The sequence below is a fragment of the Sphaerodactylus townsendi genome, linkage group LG14 (assembly GCF_021028975.2).
Source record: "Sphaerodactylus townsendi isolate TG3544 linkage group LG14, MPM_Stown_v2.3, whole genome shotgun sequence".
In the NCBI taxonomy this organism is placed as follows: domain Eukaryota; kingdom Metazoa; phylum Chordata; class Lepidosauria; order Squamata; family Sphaerodactylidae; genus Sphaerodactylus; species Sphaerodactylus townsendi.
The window spans coordinates 38,312,300-38,333,896 of NC_059438.1; the positions used below are offsets into that span (position 1 = coordinate 38,312,300).

The following is a 21,597-nucleotide window of genomic DNA, read 5'->3' on the forward strand; positions in this document are numbered from 1 at the left end:
TAGGGGGGATTAAGGTAAGTGGGGAAAGGCCCTTACAAAGCACATCTCATGGAAGACTGAGGACAGTGTAAGCAGTGGTGGGATTCTAAAATTTCAACCACCAGTTTGCACACACACACACACACACCCCGGCCACCCACTTACTTGGCTGCTGTGCTGTGCCCCCTTTCCTCTGGGTTGGTGGCATGACCTTCAGGGGAGGCCTACAGGAGTGCCAGCAGGCCATTCCGGCAAGCCATGCTGATCAGGCCACGTGCCTCAGGGCCAGCAGCGTGGCCTTTGAGAGAGGCCTGCTGGCCCTCCAGTAGGCCGCAGGCCGGCAGGCTGCACCACTGGCCCAGGCACGCGGCCAGATCTGCGGGCGCCTTGGGGTGGTGGGATTCCAGCCAGTTAGCTACCGCTTCGGCAGCACCTGTGCGAACCGGCTGAATCCCACCTCTGAGTGTGACGTATGAGTCATGAGGAGGGAGGAAAGAGCAGACGGACCAGCAAGAGGGAGATGCTGGACAGCAGGTGCAAAAGACCGAGGCCAGGTACATCTACTGCTAAACAGTTTGAATAGTTTGAAAGTCTTGCAACTTTTGTGTCTTCCTGAAGGCCGGTAGATTTGTAAGGGTGCTAAGCAATGAGCCCGGCAAGCAGAAGCTGGGGAAAATAGTGGACAACACAGTGGACAAAACAGTGGACAAAACAGTGGACAGCAACATGGTTCATGTGCTTCCCTTTGCCTACTGCCAGACATTGCTAGACTGCACTAGCATGCACATGTTTATACATACAGAGTCCAATGAATGCCAAGAAATGGACTGAAATGGCTGCACTTACCACCTGAGAAAGGGTTAAAGAGCAAAAACAGGGGATCCGGGAGCAGGAGAAAGAAAGAGAGAGAGAAACAATGGGAAGGAAAATAATACATTATCGTCACTTGTGCTATCAAAAGTTTACCACCCAGAGAAGCCTTCTGAATTCTTGCTCCCAGGAAAACAGCTCCCAGGAAAACACCTCAGTCACAAAAGGATTTAGGACCAAAGTCCAAAGTTAGTTCCCTGCATAAACCTTATCCAGATAGGACTGGAAAACATCTTTCTCCATGGCGAGACAGCCTGCCCAAGGAGACGGTCCTCATTGTGTATATGAGGCTGTTCTGATTTGCATAGCTATCTGACTTTCTGAATCGGCTTTATCGCATTGTTTAGTCCAGGGGTCTGCAACCTGCGGCTCTCCAGATGTTCATGGACTACAATTCCCATCAGCCCCTGCCAGCATGGCCAGGTACAGTTTTTAGCCGCAATTCTTGGATTGAAGGAACATCACTTACAGGTTTTCCTGAGAAGTTACACCCTGCTTCACACAGTGCCACATTTTATTATTTTACTTCTCTTGACAGCAACCCCAGCTGGCCAGAATATTGTTTTAGCTGGCATTTTGGGGAAAAAAAACCCTCTGTACATTTTATTATTTATTATATATTCGATTATCTTATATGTCTTATGTTTCCACAATAAGTCTTATTTTATACCCTTCTGTTATGACGAGTCAACATGATCCTGTGTCAGGTTAACTTATGTAGGCAGAAGATGCTGTTGTGTATGATGGACTTCTACTGCCTGCAGATCACCAAAACATCAGACTGGAAGATTTATGCTGTCTGAAACTGTTGGACAGACTTGATTAATATGGCAGAGTTTGCCCAGTCATGGAAACGTGAGACTGAGAGCAGTGAAATCAATCTTCCCAAGAAGTAAATTGCAAAAGGGTAAAACTTACGTTTTATTCAAGTAGATTCTTTTCACATTCTTGTTGCAGTCAATAGAAAGATAGAAATCCTAATCTAGAGAGTACGCTTCCCTATACAAGTGGCCAGCAATTCCAGCATCATGTGAGTGCAAGTATGGAATATTTTATCTGTAATTTTTGGAATTGCTGCTATAATGTATTTTAGTGAATTTTAATGTTTTATCGCTATATTGTATTTATGAAACCTTATATTGTATCTGTTTTGTGTCTCATTGTACACCGCCCAGAGCCCTTCGGGGGTTGGGCGGTTTATCAAGCCTAATAATAATAATAATAATAATAATAATAATAATAATAATAATAATAATAATAATAATAATAATAATAATAATAATAATAATAATAATAACAACAACAACAACAACAACAACAACAACAACAACAAAAACAAAAACAAAAACAACAACAATAACAACAACAAAAATAACAACATCATCATCATTATTATTATTTATTATTATTATTTATTTAATTTGTATACCGCCCGATCCCCGAAGGGCTCCGGGCGGTGAACAACATTCACTACAACATCATCATCAACAACAACAACAACAACATCATCAACAACAACGATGACAATATTATTATCATTATCATTATCATTAATAATAATAATAATAATAATAATAATAATAATAATAATAATAATAATAATAATAATAATAATAATAATAATAATAATAGCTTTTACAGGAGAGACCTGTGGAAGTGTCTGACTCCATGCAAGTTCGTGTGGAAAGACGAACAAAAGAAGGTCTACTCAGAGAGACAGAGGAGGGGTCAGAGGGCTGCTCCCAGGTTAAGACGAAGACGGTAACATCCCACGAAGAGATAATACTTATACATTTAAATGTTTTAGCACCCGCAATGACCAACAAAAACCACCCCCCAACATTGCTTGCTGCTGCTATGATCTACCTAAGAGGCTGGGGAAGAACTTCGGCTTTTTTTTTACAGCTGTACTTACATGTCCATGAAGGTCTGTATTGAGCAGCATCAGGGCGCAGGTAAGGGTATGAATTCCATCTGGAAGATACAAGAAACATAATCGCTTTTAGGATAAACAATATTACAAATCGTATTCAAAACACTGTGGTTCCTTTTTCTACTGAGATCTTGAGGCAAGACGCAGTGGTGAGATCCAAAAATTTTAGTAACAGGTCCCCTTGGTGGTGGGATTCGAACTGTGGTGTAGCGCCAATGAGGCTGGGCGGGGCACGACGGGGGCGTGGCCGGGCATTCCAGGGGCGGGGCATTCCTGGGTGGGGCTGTGGCAAGGACGCAGCCGCTGCGCAAGTCGCCAGGGCGAGGAATCGAAGATACCGCACGCAGGCGCAGGCTGCCACGCACGCACGTGCACCTCCTGCTAGACTGCTTCAAGTTCTGCGCGCTACTGCTGAGAGGAGGGGCGTAACTAAGGCAAAAATCACGTGGCAAAATCACCAATTAGTAACCCCCTCTCGGCACACACCAATAATTAGTAACCTACTCTTGGGAACCTGTGAGAACCTGCTGGATCCCACCTCTGGCAAGATGGCATTCACACAGATAGGAACAGAATCTGAGGAGTGGGCTGGTATAGCCTTCGAGCTTCATTTCTAGCTGGTATGGCCTCCACAAGGGCCAGGGCTTTTTAATTTCACTAACAAAGCACAGATTCTTGTGTTGCGGTTGCAGCTGCTGCCAAAGCAACATTTTTTTAAAAAAATCTGCACAGCCAATCAAATATCCAATAGCCAATTGGAAGCCTTGCTAGGCAAAAGCCTCACCTAACTTTCCGCTTCCTAGGAACACTTGGCAGAGGTCACAAGACTTGACTGCGGTGCCGTGCTGCTGACGGGCACCATGTTGGGGACCCTGACATAGATTGTCCTGACTACAAAAGAAAAAAGTTTGTGACATTCTATTCCACAGAGTACTAAGGAAGTCCATGGGGGGGAATGGTGCTAAGCCTGCCTTCTCTGGGACACGGTGAGGCTGCTTGATTTTCTCGATTTCTGCTGGGCAGACTGGAAGCCAAAGAAGCCAGCAAGTTAATGATGCTGTACAGCTGCAGGCTCTTCAGTGGCCTCATTTCCTTACAACTCTCCGCTTGTGGAATATTTGCACGCATGCTAAGGAGGCATGTGGGGTCAGGCTCAGTTTTTGTGCTAATGGTATGGAGTCGGAAATACAGGATTTTTTTTCCTTCCCCTGAAACTGGGTTATCCCGTTGGGTTGTTTCTTTCATCTCTGAATTGCTTCTAAGCTTTATAACTTTTTTGTCTAGATAACTAGATCTGTCTTCCATCCTCTCTTGTCAGAAGGGAGCCAACCTAGGTAAGTGCTAGACTCTGGAACTACCTTCCACTTGGAGAAATTTCTCTGATTTTTCTAGCCAATTTTGTTAAATGAAATGTTTCCCCCATTGCACAGCTAAACTTGGGGCCCGGTCATTTTTGAATGATGAGGACTCTGATGTAGAAAGAAGGAAGAGTTACCTTCAGTTGTGCTCTCCTCTGGATTGCAGTGACAGTATCTGTGTGAAAAGTGGATGAGGACACGTTCCCGTTCCTGTGTCTCTCCCATGAGGGGGAAAGCTTTTAGGAATGTTCTAGAAAAGGGAAAAGAACAGGGAAGCAAAACTCCTTGAATAAGAGGTTCACTCTCAAATATGACATTGCTAGGACAGACAGTGTAGTGCTTAATTCAGTGAACAGTTGCAGGAAGGAGCCTAAACTATAATGGTTGATTATGATGTTCAGTTATGAACAATCACTATTTTAGAGAAGGAGTCCCCCACTTTTTTGACCCTGCAGGCGATTTTGAAATTCTGACATAGGCTGGTGGGGAAAAAAATAATGTGGTTGCCACAGAAGGTCGAGTCACAAAATGTCAGGGAGTGAGGTTATGTATTTAAACCGACCGACCGACCGACCGACCGACCGACCAACCAAAACCAAACAAAGCCAGCCAACCAGTCAACCAGTCAACCAGCCAACCAACCAACCAGTCAGTCAGTCAGTCAGTCAGTCAGTCAGTCAGTCAGTCAGTCGTAATTGGCTCTTGTGGGTTTCTTAAGCTATGTGGTTGTGGTCTGGTTGTTTTTGCTCCTAGCATTTCGCCTGCATCTATCTATAGGTGTGGGCAAAATGTTAGAAGCAAAAACTACCAGACCATGGCTGCACAGCCTGGAAAACCCACAACGGCCAGTTGATTCTGGCTGTGAAAGCCATCAACAATAAATATTGCCTTCCTATCTTTGGAGCCACATCTCTGTGTATTGTCCTCTGAGGGCATTACGTTCCTCCAACAGCAATCTCCTGTGATCCCTAATTCCAAGGACATCCAGATGGCCTCAACCAGAGCCAGGGTTTTTTTGGCCCTGACTCCAGCCCGGTGGAACACTCTGCCAGTTGACACCAGGGCCCTGAGGGACCTTATTCAGTTCCGCAGGGCCTGCAAGATGGAGATATTCCACCGGGCCTTTGGTTGAGACCTTCCGTGGATCCACTTGATCCATCTATTGCTGGCCTCTCTTTTCTAGCGCACTACCATCTTGTGCAGAGAGGGGTCCCTTCCCCCTCTCTGATAATTAAAAATTAATTAAATCTGGATGGGGATATGATTTTCTAGGCTAGGATTTTGTGTATAGTGCGCCATCTTAAACGCTACGCTTTAAATGTTAGAGTTGTCTTATATTATATGTTCTATGAGGCTTTTAATTTTATTGCAAGCCACCCTGAGCTTGGCCGTGGCCAGGAATGGGCGAGAGATAAATACAATAAATAAATATGAAATAATGTTCTGCTGCTTGGGTGTTTCACCTGTAAACAACTACCTTAGAGGTGCTAAATGAAAGGAAAGCAGCATGCTGCGGTATCACTGCATTGAAATGCTGGTAGTGAATCCTCTGCCATACCTATTCAGTGGTGGGATCCAAAAATTTTGGTGACAGGTTCCCATGGTGGTGGGATTCAAACAGTGGCGTAGCGCCAATGGGGCTGGGCGGGGCATTCCAGGGGCATGGCCGGGCCCTCCAGGGGCGGGGCATTAATACTTTCTCTGTTACTGTAAAAAACCTCTTACTGGAAAAAAAAAGTTCCTAATTTCCAGCTGGTATCTTTCTGTCCATAATTTAAACTCCTTATAGCAAGTCCTATCGTCTACTGCCAACAGAAACAACTACTTCTCCTCGAATTGACTGCCTGTCAAATACGTAATACTTTCAAATACTTAATTTTGTTTCTAGAAATCAAAAGAAGGAGACTTTCCTTAAACAAGGAACTTTCCCATATTTCTAAAACATGTTTTTAAAACAGCCCAACAGGGAGAATTATCCCGTTTTCTACCTTCGCTAACCAGCCACATAGGAAACAACAGGACTGTATGATTTTTGGACCGAATGGAATTTCTAACGGAAAAGCAGACCCAATTAGTAACCCCCTCTCGGCACACACAAATAATTAGTAACCCCCTCTCGGGAACTGGTGAGAACCTGCTGGATCCCACCTCTGCTATCACTCCACTGGGATGTGTTCTTCTCAATGGGGAAGGATCTTTGCCTGTCTCCCACCCCATAGCTCTCAGTAGTGCTGCAGACCAAACAAATGGCTTTCTGATTATTAAGTGTGTTAAAGAGGAAGTGAAATAAGATACACATAAGGGAAGCATTATAAAGGAATCTAAAACTTAGAAGGGCCCAGCATGCAGCCTGCAAGCACTTGATCGCTGTAAAATGCTTGAAATTAATTGATGGTAACAAACAAGACAAGACTGAAAATGAAGGGACTCCACTCTTATTCATGCCCAGAGACCCCTACTTTTGCCACTCACCTGAGTGCTTTGTCCAAGGTGAGTCCAGTGAAGTCGAAGAAGCGGAGATACTCTTCGGCTACCAACTTGCTGAATTCGTTACTGTAGTTAAAGAGACTGCAATCAGAAAACTCAGAAAACTCAGAAAACTTGAGACATCTATTGATAAAGTTTGCCTAAGACCAAGCTCTCATTAGTTGGGGCAAAATGGAGGCATAGGCTCATTCCGCATATGCAGAATAATGCACTTTCAAACTGCTTTCAATGCTCTTTGAAGCTGTGCGGAATGGCAAAATTTACTTGCAAACAGTTGTGAAAGTGGTTTGAAAGTGGTTTGAAAACGCATTATTTTGCGTGTGCGGAAGGGGCCATAGTTTCAAGGGTTTATCCACATGCGTATCTCATTGAAATTAAAGCAGTGCCCATCTCCCTGCGTGACCTCACACACATTTTGATCCCAATGGGCCAACACAAGGAAACACTGCCCTCCTTGCTTCAACTTTAGGGCAAGTTCTCTCTGCCCTCTTGCAAACAGTTTTGCCTCCTAATGCGGAGGAGTGTGACCAGCAACTGGAAAGATGGGGGAGTTTCACAGCAGCGGAAATGTTTGTGAAAAGCCCTGTCCCGCCATATCCCCCCTGCAGGTGTTCTATCCCTCTTATTTCAGGTTACTGCTTACTTCTTTCCGAGCTGGCGCGCCACATCACAGTGCTTGAACCCTTCCAGGTGATAGAGCCTTTTGGCCAATCTTTTGGCAGCCTCGCTGTCTGCCTTGCAGCCGTTGGCGAGAGTGTCTGTACTTCCCTGGTCCAGTTGTTCCGTGCTGCCCATGTCAGAATCCGAGTCAGAAAGAGTGTCTTTGATGCTGACTTCACTGCAAGAACAAAGTCCGGGGAAATAAGCTCAGTGGAAGGTTTGCAGAACAAGTGGAATTCTCTGGCACCCAGTGGGGGAATCACAAAGCTGGTGTAGACTAGGGTCTCCCCCCACCCACAAACTCTAATAAAACCTTTATATTTTCCCCCAAAGAATTTGGTCTTGGGTACTTCAGATATTTTGTCTCAAATGCAAAAGTTTCATTGACAGCCTACTCAGAGGAGAAAACGGTTACGTTCCCACAGGGAGATACAACCCTGACAGATACTGAATTTTTTGGAAGGGTATTATATTATTATATATGATTTATTTATGTGGAACATTTTCATGTTGCCTTTCCATCCCATAGAGGATCCCTAATCAAAGCCATTTAAACAGCTTTTGAAAAAATATATTATAAAACCAATTGAAACAATAAAACTCATTAAGAATTCAAATGCATAAACAGGAAGTGAGAGAATGCCGAATGAAACAGGTGAGTCTTCATATCCTAGTGGTACATGAGGACAGACAAATCCTATATGAGTAACCTGCTCACAAAGATCAAAGCAGACCCTTCGTGTTCTCAGGCCACAGCCCCAGGAGGAAATGGGGGCGGGGCCTGAGGCCCTGGCCTTGCGCCAGTGAACTTGCATCACTTGTAGTGAAAACCCAAAGTGACATGCTAGACACTCTACTTTGTGGTTCTACTATAGAGTTTTTGCAAATGCTAGAGTGTCTGCCACATTAATTTTGGTTTTCACCAGAAGTGATATAAGCATTCTAGCATGACACCAGTGTATAGAATAATAGAATCATGGAGTTGGAAGAGACCATAAGCGCCATCAAGTCCAACCCCCTGTCATGCAGGGAAAAGAGAAAATCAAAGCACTCTCAATAGATGGCCATTTAGCCTCTGTTTAAAAACTTCCAAACAAAGAGACTCTATCACTCTCCTATTGATGTAGCCCAGAATTACACTGACTTTTTTTGCTGCTGCATCACATTGTGGTCTCATGCTGAAATTCATTTCGTTAGTTTTGGCCCAGCTGACCCTGTTCTCTGGGGTATTGGCTACCTCTCCTAATTTGGTGTTGTCTGCTAATTTGATTAGCATGCCCTCTGCTCCATCATCCAAGTCACTGATAAAAAAATATGGAATAGCACTGGGCCCAGGACAGAGCCCTGTGGCACCGCACTAGTCACTTCTCTCCAGGATGAAGATGAGCCATTGATGAGGTCCCTTTGAGTTCAGTTGGTCAACCAATTACAAATCCATCTAACAGCAGCATTGACTAGCCCACATTTTATTGGCTTGCTTGCAAGAATGTCAAAGGCCTTGTCAAAGGCCTTACTGATATCAAGGTATGCTACATTCACAGCATTCCATTTGTCTACCAAACTTATTATTCTATCAAAAAAATGATAAGATTAATCTGGCCTGACTTCTTTGAGAAACCCATTTAGTGATTATGGCATTCCCTTCGAAGTGCTTACAGACTGTTTAACGATCTGCCCTAGAATCTTTCTTGGTATTGATGTCAGGCTGACTGGGCAGTAATTGTTTGGGTCCTCTTTTTTCTGTTTTTGAAGATAGGAACATTAACCCTCTTCCAGTCTACTGGGACTTCCTGTTCTCCAGGAATTTTCAAAGATTATTGAGAATGGTTGTGCTGGCCCAAGGTGGATTAGTTAGTGAGGGAGCCAGCATCAGTGGGCCTTTCCCCACTTACCTTCTGCTGAGCGCTACTCTCCCAAAATAGCGCGGGGTCCCGCGGCACTCCCCACTACAGGGGCGGTGACAACACAGCCACCCCGAAGCTGCCGCTCTCACGCCCCCTCCATGCGCGTCATTCCTGGTGCACTTCAAAATGGCGCCTTTTGATGACCCTGTGCAGAGCGCGTGGTCGTGGGGAAGCCCAGGCGTGTGCCAGAAATGACGCGCGCTGAGAGTAGCACGCAGCAAAGGGGAAACTACCAAAGTGGGGAAACGGCCTATGTGTTGGTGATGAGTATAAGTAGAAGAAGCTTTGCCTTTAAGAAGTAGCATTGTGGGAAATGTAGTCTGAGGGACACATGAGTAGCATTTTGCATGGGATTGACTAGCTGTAGAGCCTGGGTAAAATAGTTTTATGACTCCCTGTTGTAGCAGACTTGATCAGATAAAAGTAAAGCAACAAAATAAATCTATGCATTATTCTTAAATAAGGCAAGATAGGTTCAGGAGCAGCAGACGATGTAAGTCAATGTAAAATTGCATTATTTGGATTTTCCACTTCTCAATAAAACCTTGGATCTGCATTGAAGGATGCGTAATAATGTTGTATTGCGTGTGACACTTTACCAGACGAAAGAGACAGAAAACTAGTCTCTTTTAGCTGACTCAGTGGTTCTGAGATTACTTCTGTCTGAGATGCAGTTCATCAGGCCTTGGAGACTTGAATTCATTAAAAGTAGCTAGGTATTCCTGTACTACCTCTTTATTCTGTGCTGAATTTCCCCTACTGCATCTTCTGTTCCATTTCCCCCTGGTTGAGCACTGTTTTCCTTTCGGGAGGAGAGCGAGGCAAAGAAGGTGTTGAGTAGTTCTGCCTTTTCTCCATCCCCTGTTAGCATTTTGCCATCTTCTCCATGGAATGACCCTATCATATCCTTTTTCTTCCTTTTGCTACGGACATAACAAAAAAAAACACCCCTTTTAATTGTTTTTTAACCTCTCTGGCAAGCCTGAACTCAGTCTACACTTTAGCTTTTCTGATTTTCTTCCTACATGTCTTGGCTATTTGTTTGAATTCTTATTTGGTGATTTCCCCCTTTTCTTATACTTCTCCCTTTTAAATCTTAGCTCTGTCGAAAGGTATTTAGACATCTAGTTTCCTTAGACACCTCCCATTTTTCCTCCTCATTGGAACTGTTTGAAATTATGCCTTCAAGATTTCACTTTTAAGAAACTTCCTTCCACCCTGCACCCCTTTATCTTAGCTTTCTTAATATCTAGAATACGATTCCTCCTCTCCCCATTTCTTTGGGCAATGGCATGGCAGGCAATGGGACTGGCACCCCAGCCGTTCTGATTTATACTTAAATGTCCAAAGAGAGGTCCGTGTTTCACATATATGCAGCTTGGATGTAAAGAGTAGCCTGAAGAGCTTCATGGTGCATTTAGCCAAATTTGAAAAAACAAAGTGATATATAACCACAAATATCGCTGTCCCCTTAAGAGTTTCCAAGGCTTAAATTCAGACTTCTAGGTCAGGTTTCCTTCAGTTTAAGATGATTTTAATTAGAGATGCAAATAAATTGGGAGAAACATCTCATGCTACAATTTCTCCTCAAGAACAAAAACATACAGGTACTGCACCTACTGTGAAAGGAAAGGTTGATTATTCACCCTTTAAAAGACAGAATTAGTTGAACTATTGCACACAATGTCTGTTAAGGAGAACCATGCACATTTTCAAATACACACAACTCCTTTCCACTTTGACATGGCACGCTAGAGCTGAAAAGAGCTCGGAGCTATTTCTCATACTACACTTTATCCTCCGATGCCTGAGTATAAAGTGCAGTATGAAAAATAGCTCTGAGCTCTTAGAGTGCCTAGTTTCAGATTGGCTGGGAGTGATGCATATCCCAACTGACCTTCGGCCATTTTTAAACATGTCCTTTCTGTACGACCTCAGTAGCAACTCTGGGGATCTAACCTGGTTTCTTGCCCTGGATTCTGTCTTTACCGCGTAGCTTCTCATTATCAAAATCAATTTTCATTATTTTGTACGTAGAGCATATGTCATGCTATGCCAGATGACATAACCCCACCCAGTAAGTACGTGCCCTGCAGAGTTTGCATCTCACTCTCTGCAAAGAGGAAAATGTGCAGCAAAGTCAAGACGCAGCCCCTTAAAATTCATGTCCTGAAAACTAAGTCTTTACAAAATTAATGGTGGCAAAGAAGCCCTATGGCAATTCTGTGTGTTTGGTTTGGTGTCAGAGAGAGATTGGATCAACTGAATACTTCCAGTTTTTGCTTCTTCTTAGGCCCCTTCCACACATGCAGAATAATGCACTTTCAATCCACTTTCACAATTGTTTGCAAGTGGATTCTGCTATTCCGCACAGTGGCAAAGTGCATTGAAAGTGGATTGAAAATGTATTATTCTGCGTGCGCGAAAGGGGCCCTGGATGGTGTAGCCAGAGGTGGGATCCAGCAGGTTCTCACCAGTTCCCGAGAGCGGGTTACTAATTATTTGTGTGTGCCGAGAGAGGTTACTAATTGGGTCCGCTTTTCCATCTCCACGCCCTCACCTCCCCGAGAGGCATCCTGTCTTTGAACGTGAAGGTTCCATATAGCAATTGCGACTAATAATGTAACTCCCTGAACTGGGTTAATCCCTTTCAGGTACTGCAATTCATGGATTCTCAGCCTTTCGTACCTTTTATCTCACCAGTCTCTATCAAAGAAGCTGTGTGTTTTACCATTGCTGTGTTCAGATTTGTGAGTTGGGGCATTTTCTATAATGTGATGATGATTTAGAAATGATTGCTGAATTGCAAAAAAAAAAATTTGGGGGGGTCGTGGTGGGGTGGCTGCTCATGGGGGGGCATCCAACTCAGGTTTTGCCCAGGGCTCAGGTTTGCCTGGGTACGCCTCTGCCCCCTTTGCTGAGTGGGGGGGCTGGCGAGGGAACCTGTTACTAAAATTTTTGGATCCCACCACTGGGTGCAACCTGACACCAATGCCATTTTATCTCCGCAGATGTGCTCAAATTTGTGTATGTGTGTTAGGGCTTGGAGTTCCCATCTCCAAAACTACAGAGGTCAGTTCGCCTTGAAAAGATGGTGATTTCAGAGGGCGGTCTCTATGGCCGTACTTTCTTGATGTGCTCACTCACGCCCCCAAATTCAACTCTCCTCTGTCTCCACACCCCAATTTTCAGGAATTTCCTAAGCCTGAGTCGCCGACCCTCACTAGCCTTATCTTTGTTCATCCAAAGCAGGAAAACATCTGCCACCCATGTTGGGGGGCACAGCGCCTGGGAGGCTCCCGAGTACGGTAGCCATTCTGCTTGGAAAGGGGTCTCACAGCGTCCGGGAGGCTCTCGAGTATGGCAGCACATTGCTTGGAAAAGGGCCCCCCAACATCTGGGGGGGTGCCTGAGTACGGCAATACACTGCTTGGAAAAAGGCCTCTCACGTGCAACTGACCTTTCCTCCCCAAATGTGGTTTCGGAGAAAACTGCTGAGGTTGCAGACCTCCTGGCTCCAATGTGTACGTGCAAATACCAAATCTTCTGCTCAAACCCCCCGTGCCCTTTTGCCCTGCTCATTGTCTTGTGTCCAGGTGCTGCAAACCCCTGCCTGCCTTCCTTGTTTGTTTTTCTACTTGTAAACTATCAGTAAAAGGGCTTGGAGGGAGACGGGACGGCAGAGTTGCTCCCTGCTTCTCTCACTGGCCGAAACGACATGCTGCCTCCATTGCTGTAAGACTACACACCCACACTCCATTCTCTCATACTCGTGCAGTGGAATAGCAAAAGACAAATGGGGAGATGACATCATCTGTTTTTGTGACGGCACTTCCACATGACACCAGATGTGATGTCCTTGCTTTTCACACTGCTCCCCTCTTCACAAGCCCCACACCCCAAAGTTTTCTGGATTGCAGGGGCAGACTTTAATATCATGGTCTGTAACATCCCTCCCACCGCCTTTAGTTTTTAACACTAACCCATCTGATGAAGAGTTTTTGGAAAACTCAAAGCTTGAACACAACATTGTGTTGTGTTTTTTTAATTAGTCTTAATGTGAGGCCTTACACAATCTCTTATTGAATCTCTTATTGAAATAAACTAAGCAGTTCATTTTCAAAAATGCAGTAAAAACATTTTAAAGATGGTCTACGGAGGGCAGGTCTACCCAATGCTTCTCAACGGGCAGGAAGAGCTGACCACAACTTTGTAGTTTTCATACTGCAAAGGCGCCCAGGATCGAAGCCTGCAGAGCAAACATCCTGGGGCAACCTTCAGCAAATGGAGGCCGGGAGAATCCCTTCAGCAGAACACAAAACGTTGGCCAAAAGCTGTGTCTAAAGCTGGCCAGACAGTGAAATGGTCAGACGGGGAAAAAAAACTCATTCCTCCTCTGATGTTTGTGCTGCCAGGAAAACAAATGGGAGGCAGCTTTTTAAAGACTTCCCGGGACGTCTTATTTCAGGTTTGTGGAGTAAAATTAAGAAGTTGCCTATTTTAAAGATGTCCCCCACACGTCTTTTTCACACAGTGCAAAGCGGACCTATGAAGAGCAGACCTCACAATCCAGGGCAGGTTTAGAGGACCAAACCCCACACAAAGCTGAAAGCAGGGCCACTGTCTCCGGCTTCAGCGCTAATTGCATGCTTGCGTAATTGGGAGAACGATTAACGCTTCAGTTCTTCTTGAGCTGCGAACTCTTCAGTTGCTTTATATATAAAGCCGTGGTGCGACCGCACTTGGAGTCCTGTGTTCAGTTCTGGTCGCCACATCTCAAAAAGGATAGCGAAGAGAGAGAAAAAGTGCAAAGAAGGGCAATGAGGATGATTGAGGGACTGGAGCACCTTCCTTATGAGGAGAGGCTGCAGCATTTGGGGCTCTTTAGTTTGGAGAGGAGACGTCTGAGGGGGGATATGATTGAAATCTACAAAATTATGCATGGGGTAGAAAATGTTGACAGAGATAAATTTTTCTCTCTTTCTCACAATACTAGAACCAGGGGGCATTCATTGAAAATGCTGGGGGGAAGAATTAGAACTAATAAAAGGAAACACTTCTTCACGCAACGTGTGATTGGTGTTTGGAATATGCTGCCACAGGAGGTGCTGCCACAGGAGGTTGGATAACCTGGATAGCTTTAAAAAGGGCTTGGACAGATTTAGGGAGGAGAAGTCGATCTATGGCTCCCAATCTTGATCCTCCTTGATCTGAGATTGCAAATGCCTTAGCAGACCAGGTGCTCAGGAGCAGGAGCAGCAGAAGGCCATTGCTTTCACATCCTGCCTGTGAGCTCCCAAAGGCATCTGGTGGGCCATTGCGAGTAGCAGAGTGCTGGACTAGCTGGACTCTGGTCTGATCCAGCAGGCTAGTTCTTATGTTCTTATGCTTTTTATTTGGGCTGCCAACTTCCCGGTGGTGACTTGAGATCTGCTGGGATCACTATGGACCTCCTGGAGAAAATGGCCACTTGGGAAGGTGGGCTCTATAGCACGATACTCCGCTGATATTCCTTCCCTCTCCGAATCCTGCTCCGCACCAAAATCTCCAGGAATTTCCAAACCTGGAGCTGGTAACCCTAATTTTTGTGAAGATACATCGGTATCATCTCCACTTTCCAGGGGACTGTGTCCAAATCCTGCAGAGCCCACAGCTACTGACTGCTCCACTAGTTACTGCCAGCAGTTACAATGCGCAAATTGTATGGCTGTAACTTGCCTTATGAATGCTCCCCCATCCGTCAGTTTCTGGTGCCCTTCACATTCCTTTCTTCCAGACCTTACTGATCCAAAATCAGAGGTGGGATCCAGCCGGTTCTCACAGGTTCCCGAGAGTAGGTTACTAATTATTTGTGTGTGCCGAGAGGGGGTTACTAATTGGTGATTTTGCCACGCGATTTTTGCCTTCGTTATGCCCCTCCTCTCAGCAGTAGCGCGCAGAACTGGAAGCAGTCTAGCAGGAGGTGCACCGGCGTGCGTGGCAGCCTGCGCCTGCGTGCATTCGTTTCCCGCCCAAGGACCGGTGCAGCGGCTGCGTCCTTGCCACAGCCCCGCCCAGGAATGCCCCGCCCCTGGAATGCTTGGCCACTCCCCCATCATGCCCTGCCCAGCCCCATTGGCGCTACGCCACAGTTTGAATCCCACCACCATGGGAACCTGTTAGTAAAATTTTTGGATCCCACCACTGTATGGTCATCCCCTCCCACGCTCCCACTCCTCAAGTTCTTGCCGTTGCTAGACCTGGCAACCTTCGAAAGAAGCCCCACCACCTGGAATGCCCCTTGTCAATGCACCTCTAGAGCCGGTATGCACTTGGATGCCGGTGCAGCTGCTGGTTGGTGGTTAATTCTGGGTACAGCCATTGTGGAGCTGTGCGGCACCTGCACACTGGTGCCTTTGCTTTCCCTGCGGACGTAGGGGACCCTTATGTGGCAGGGTGGGCAAATGCATTGGCATGGTCCTCTGCCGCTCCCACTGGATTAGGCCCTAAGGCAGAGGTGGGATCCAGCAGGTTCTCACAGGTTCCCGAGAGTAGGTTGCTAATTCTTTGTGTGTGCCGAGAGGGGGTGACTAATGGGTGATTTTGCCACGTGATTTTTGCCTTAGTTACGCCCCTCCTCTCAGCAGTAGCGGCAGAACTTGAAGCAGTCTAGCAGGAGGTGCACCGGCGTGCGTGGCAGCCAGCGCCTGCGTGCATTTGTTTCTCCTTGGGATCACACCCGGTATGAGCGGCCTGCGTCCTTGCCACAGCCCCGCCCAGCAAAGCCCCACCCTGGAATGCCCGAATGTCCACTATGCCCCCACCACATTGTGCCCGCCCAGCTCCATTGAAAACGCTTCATAGCACAGTTTGAATCCCACCACCATGGGAACCTGTTACTAAAATTTTTGGATCCCATCACTGCCCTAAGGCAACAAAAGCTGTCTGAGCCATGACATACCATAATGCAGAAAGAGGGTTACACTGGTACAGGAGGACACTGTAGTAAGAAAGGGGGTGATACATACAATAAACTTTGCAATAGACCACCATAGTATTCCTTATAGAAGCAACCTCTTGAGCTGCTCCATTATATTAAGGCTCTAAACCCTTTATAAACATGGTCTCCTGAACGTTTCTGTTTTGAAGATTCTGCAAAATGTTCCAAGTGTGTGGGAGGCCTTCCACACATAAAGATGCATGATATGACCAAAATCTCACTATGAGAGAGATACTAATGGAAGCATAATAATAATAATAAGAAGAGTTTGGATTTATATCCCCCCTTTCTCTCCTGCAGGAGACTCAAAGGGGCTTACAATCTCCTTGCCCTTCCCCCCTCACAACAAACACCCTGTGAGGTGGGTGGGGCTGAGAGAGCTCCGAGAAGCTGTGGCTAGCCCAAGGTCACCCAGCTGGCGTGTGTGGGAGTGTACAGGCTAATCTGAATTCCCCAGATAAGCCTCCACAGCTCAGCCGGCAGAGCGGGGAATCAAACCTGGTTCCTCCAGATTAGATAAACAAGCTCTTAACCTCCTACGCCACTGACTTCATATACATAAGTTATCTAACAATGTTAAAAGGAAAAGCCGTCTTTAGTATCTTCCAGTCCCTGCTATGCTAACACAAAATCGTCTCTAAAACTGTGCTTTGAATTCACCATCCCACCAATTCAAATATTTCTCCCTTCCAAATTTAGTCTCCACCAATTACTCAATGGAAGCTTTAGTTGACTACCTGAACCAAACAAAGTCTGCAGCCTTAAAAATTATTATAACATTATTAAATATGTTTTGACGTGGATGCATTGGCTAAAACAGCCCAGATAATTAAGAAGAAGAAGAAGAAGAGTTTGGATTTATATCCCCCCTTTCTCTCCTGCAAGGAGACTCAAAGGGGCTTACAATCTCCTTGCCCTTCCCCCCTCACAACAAACAGCCTGTGAGGTGGGTGGGGCTGAGAGAGCTCCAAGAAGCTGTGACTAGCCCAAGGTCACCCAGCTGGCATTTGTGGGAGTGTACAGGCTAATCTTAATTCCCCAGATAAGCCTCCACAGCTCAGGCGGCAGAGCTGGGAATCAAACCCGGTTCCTCCAGATTAGATACACGAGCTCTTCACCTCCTACGCAATTGGCAGCCTGAGAAAAAACATTCTTACCTGACAGAGTTAATAAGCTTGGAAGCTTCTTCCTCTGGTCTTTCAACATGATACCCGTTGGGGATGGTCTTCAGGTATGCCCTGCTCAGCACGTTCTCGGAGCGACTGCTGGTGATGGAGTGCTTCAGCGGGCTCCCAAAATCGCCCTCCGTTGCCTTGGCCATTGCATCCTCTGGCCTCTCTGTCGCCACAGGCTCCAGAGCGTCCTTCGGGTGAGTGGCGGCTTTCTGATCCGAAACTTCAGAACTTTCCTTAGTTCTTTGCTGGATGAGAGGAGTGAGCGGCGCTTCAAAGCTAACGCAGCTGTCTGTTTCGTCCGTCAGTGACAGCACATCCAAGGAGTCCAGGCTGCTGTAGTAGGTGCCCTTCATAAGGTCAGACTCCACGATTTTTTCAAAGGTAGAGCTGAATCCGTCCCTGAAATCCTGAAATGCGAAATCTTCCCTGTCGTCATCGAGGCAATTGAGCTGGGCTTCTGCAATAGCAAAGCTGGAACAGAAGGACACAGCAGGAATATTGAGAAACTGTCTTTCCTTCTAAGGCATCATTGGGGAATTGGGAGGGAACACTAAAGATGCAAAGTACAGAATGCAGTAAAGCTTTTGCTGGGAACTATACCCGGCCCTGGAATCTGTTGGTAAGTTTATAAAAATCTAGGGTCTCCCCTTTTTTAAGGAATTCCCTTTGACAGAGCTAGGGAGGCCAAATACCTGCGTCAACTAATCTTACCCAACCTGCAAAGAGCTCTCTCCTTGGCAAGATACGATGTGCTTCCTTTGGCTGTAACGACAGGAAGACATCTAAAAATTCCCTAACAGGGCAGAATCTGTGATTGCGGCACGAAGCAGACTGAATCTGTCATTCACAAGATTCTACGTTGCCCTTTTATAAGATGATGAGGTCTACCTTGCTGACCCCTCATTAATAAAGGTCTATCAGACGAACAAAAAACTTCTTATCTATTAAGAAGAAGAAGAAGAAGAGGAAGAAGAAGAAGAAGAAGAAGAGGAGGAGGAGGAGTTTGGATTTATATTCCCCCTTTCTCTCCTGCAGGAGACTCAAAGGGGCTGACAATCTCCTTGCCCTTCCCCCCTCACAACAAACACCCCGTGAGGTAGGTGGGGCTGAGAGAGCTCTGAGAAGCTGGGACTAGCCCAAGGTCACCCAGCTGGCGTGTGTGGGAGTGCACAGGCTAATCGGAATTCCCGAGATAAGTCTCCACAGCTCAGGAGGCAGAGCTGGGAATCAAACCCAGTTCCTCCACATTAGATACACAAGCTCTTAACCTCCTACGCCACTGCTGCTCCTAAAAAATGATTATTAAACAACTATTATTGTGCTATGTCTGAAACGGTGGCTAAGTCTCTGTGTTATGTCATTAAATTGCGATCATGATTGTTTCCCTCTGCAATCACTATTAATCTATTTGCCCATTTTCTCTTTCTGTTTAATTTTTCGATTGTACTGTTTATACTGTCAATAAAAGTTTTTTTAATTTGATTTGATATAAAAAAACACGGATTTGTTTGTTTAGAGAATGTGTATGTCATCTCTCTAGAAATTGCTCAAAGCATCTCACAGCTAAAACAATAAAAACACAACAAACCAATAAAATAAAACAACAAAACAAGCTAATGAAACAAAAAATTGAAACAAGTTGCGAAGTACCCTCTGCCACACTAGTGCCCTGAGGAGATTCCAACTGTTGTTCTCTGCAGTCTTTCAAAAATCCTGTCAGATTTTAAATAAAATGTAGTGTGTGAGGGTTGACTTATTTCCCTGGTTTCCCCACCTTAGTAATAAAAAAAAATACGATGGACTTCTTCAGTTCTGATTTCAGACGGAGTTTGAACAAATAAAAATAAAACCCTTTTCCCTCAGAAATAAAAAAGAAGGCCCCAGAGGCTTTGTAATGTTATGAAGATGAACTAGAATAATTTTATAACAGCAAAAATGTATTTTGGCAAAGTAAAAGGTAACTTGAAAAGTAAAGCAGGTTTGTGATGCTACATTCAGAAGGAGTTGATGTTGCTATAAAAGAAGAAGAAGAAGAAGAAGAAGAAGAAGAAGAAGAAGAAGAAGAAGAAGAAGAAGAAGAAGAAGAAGAAGAAGAGTTGGATTTATATCCCCCCTTTCTCTCCTGCAGGAGACTCAAAGGGGTTTTCAAACTCCTTTCCCTTCCCACCCTCACAACAAATGCCCTGTGAGGTAAGCGGGGCTGAGAGAGCTCAGAAGAACTGTGACTAGCCCAAGGTCACCCAGCTGGCGTGTGTTGGAGTGTGCAGGTGGGGCTGAGAGAGCTCTGAAGAACTGTGACTAGCCCAAGGTCACCCAGCTGGCGTGTGTGGGAGTGCACAGGCTAATCTGAATTCCCCAGATAAGCCTCCGCAGCTCAGGCAGCAGACCGGGGAATCAAACCCGGTTCCTCCAGATTAGGGTATGAAGGTATATGTTTAGGTCCTTTCTTTATTACATTCAGCATTCACATTATATAGGTGTTATTCAGCACATGGTTCTCCTTAACTTCCTGAAGAGATTACAGTTTACCCTCAGGTAAAGATGTTTAAGCAGTAGGTCTCCACACTATCCAAGACAACCTCTTCCGACATATGTCTTGTCCCACACTTTGCTTGGTTGAACAGGATTTCCTTTGTTTCTGTGTCTCTAAACAGAAATTAAAATCCTCTCCTCTCTCCTTGGCCCTTTCCTCACAAGCCTAGAAACTCAGATGTAGGACACTATATAACCTGGTGGTTTTTTGTGTGTGTGTGGGGGGGGACTTTGCACAGGTCCTGCCTAACTAACTAGGTTTGAGGTTGTTTGTGTTCTCAAACCTGGCTAAGACAGTAGTGGGGATTCGACCAGGGAGGTCGTCCCTCAAACCTGGTTAGTTTGTAATCTGAAACCTGGCTAAGACGGTAGTGGGGATTTGACCTCTGTTAAAAGCTTGGCTAGGGAGAAATGTCTAGATATGGCACAGTGGTTAATTCTAACCTGGAGGTGATTCCAATCTGGAGGAGAACTGCATTTGATCCCCCACACAAGCACACGAAGCCCGCAGAGTGACCTTGGACTTGTCACAGTTCTCTCAGAACTCTTTCGGCCAGCCCCACTCACAAGGTGGCTCACAAGGAAGGCGATGGCCAGCCTCTTTGGGACTCCTTAAGGGTAGAGAAAAGTGGGGTATAAAAACCAACTCTTCTTTTAAAGAAAGGGGAATAGGTACCAGGTGAACTACAAAGGGGAGAGCATGCCAAAGATGAGGTGCAACCTGGGATGGGCTGGGCTTGTTTTGATAAGGAGTCTAAGCCAGATCACCAAGCTAACCACTCTCCTGTTTGAGAAAATGGAGGACATGATGATGTCACGGCACCCCTTTACAATAAACTCAGATGCAGGTTGGCCCTGTGGTACTCGTGCAGGTGTTATTTTGGTCACAGTGTTCCGAGACCAGTGAGAAAGAAAGGCCTGCCAGCCATTCCGTTACCTCAGCTGTTCTTCTCCGTCCTCTGGATCTAGCAGCGCTGCACTGCGGCTTCTCTTGCTGAACAGCAGCTTCTTTGCCAAGACCCTCGCTTCCAAAACGGGGCTGCCGGTACTTGGACTGCTCTGAGTCTCTGCCTCCGCTCCCTCCTTGTCGTCGAAATCTCTCTCTCCCCCAGACTCAGGTTCACCGTGCAACCCGTTCACCAATACCAGACGGGCGCTGTCGCCTGACCTCTCAGCTTCTCCGCTTCTTCTCTGTTTCCCAGTTTCCGTCTGGAAATCTGCCGCTGCTCCCTCATGTCTGTCCACAGTGTTGTTTGCCAGGCTGATACTTGCCCTTCCTGTGGCAGGCTCAGCATCCTCCTGGATGCTGGAAGGGGTGTCAGGAGGCTCTGTCTGTTGTGCATCGTTCTCATTAGTGAAGGTCGTAGCGAGCGGCATGCTCGAGGTATGTGGCTCATTATGCTTGGCGGGTGATGGTGGGAGTGGGATATTTCCATTCATGTTCTGCAGATTCTGGCTCGGCCTCCTTCCTGACACGAACCCTGTTTCACCTACAAAAAGAAACAAGTCGGGAAACCGTCACCATCCCAAACAGGACAGATCTTTTTTATTTGCCAAAGTTATTTTCTGAATGTCACACTTGACACCGGCAACAGCAACAATAATTTCCAGCATTGTGTCACGACGATTTCAGGACTTCTTAAAAAAAAAAACAACTCAGGGGATTCTTGGCTTTTTTGTTTTTCATTTTTATATATATATAAAATGTTATATATTATAT

At 45.7% G+C, this 21,597-nt stretch overlaps 1 protein-coding gene across 1 annotated transcript in view; it reads right to left on the bottom strand.

Annotated features, from left to right (window-relative positions):
* PSD2 (pleckstrin and Sec7 domain containing 2) overlaps nt 1-21,597 on the bottom strand; it is a 47,137-nt gene that overhangs the window by 3,913 nt on the left and 21,627 nt on the right. Inside the window, exons 2-7 of the mRNA XM_048515358.1 lie at nt 20,815-21,367; nt 17,328-17,816; nt 7,271-7,465; nt 6,613-6,693; nt 4,278-4,390; nt 2,765-2,823 (exon numbers count right to left, since the gene is read on the bottom strand). Of these exons, the coding sequence (XP_048371315.1) occupies nt 2,765-2,823; nt 4,278-4,390; nt 6,613-6,693; nt 7,271-7,465; nt 17,328-17,816; nt 20,815-21,317 (1,440 nt within the window). The 5' untranslated portion in view covers nt 21,318-21,367. The remainder of the gene's footprint in view (nt 1-2,764; nt 2,824-4,277; nt 4,391-6,612; nt 6,694-7,270; nt 7,466-17,327; nt 17,817-20,814; nt 21,368-21,597) is intronic.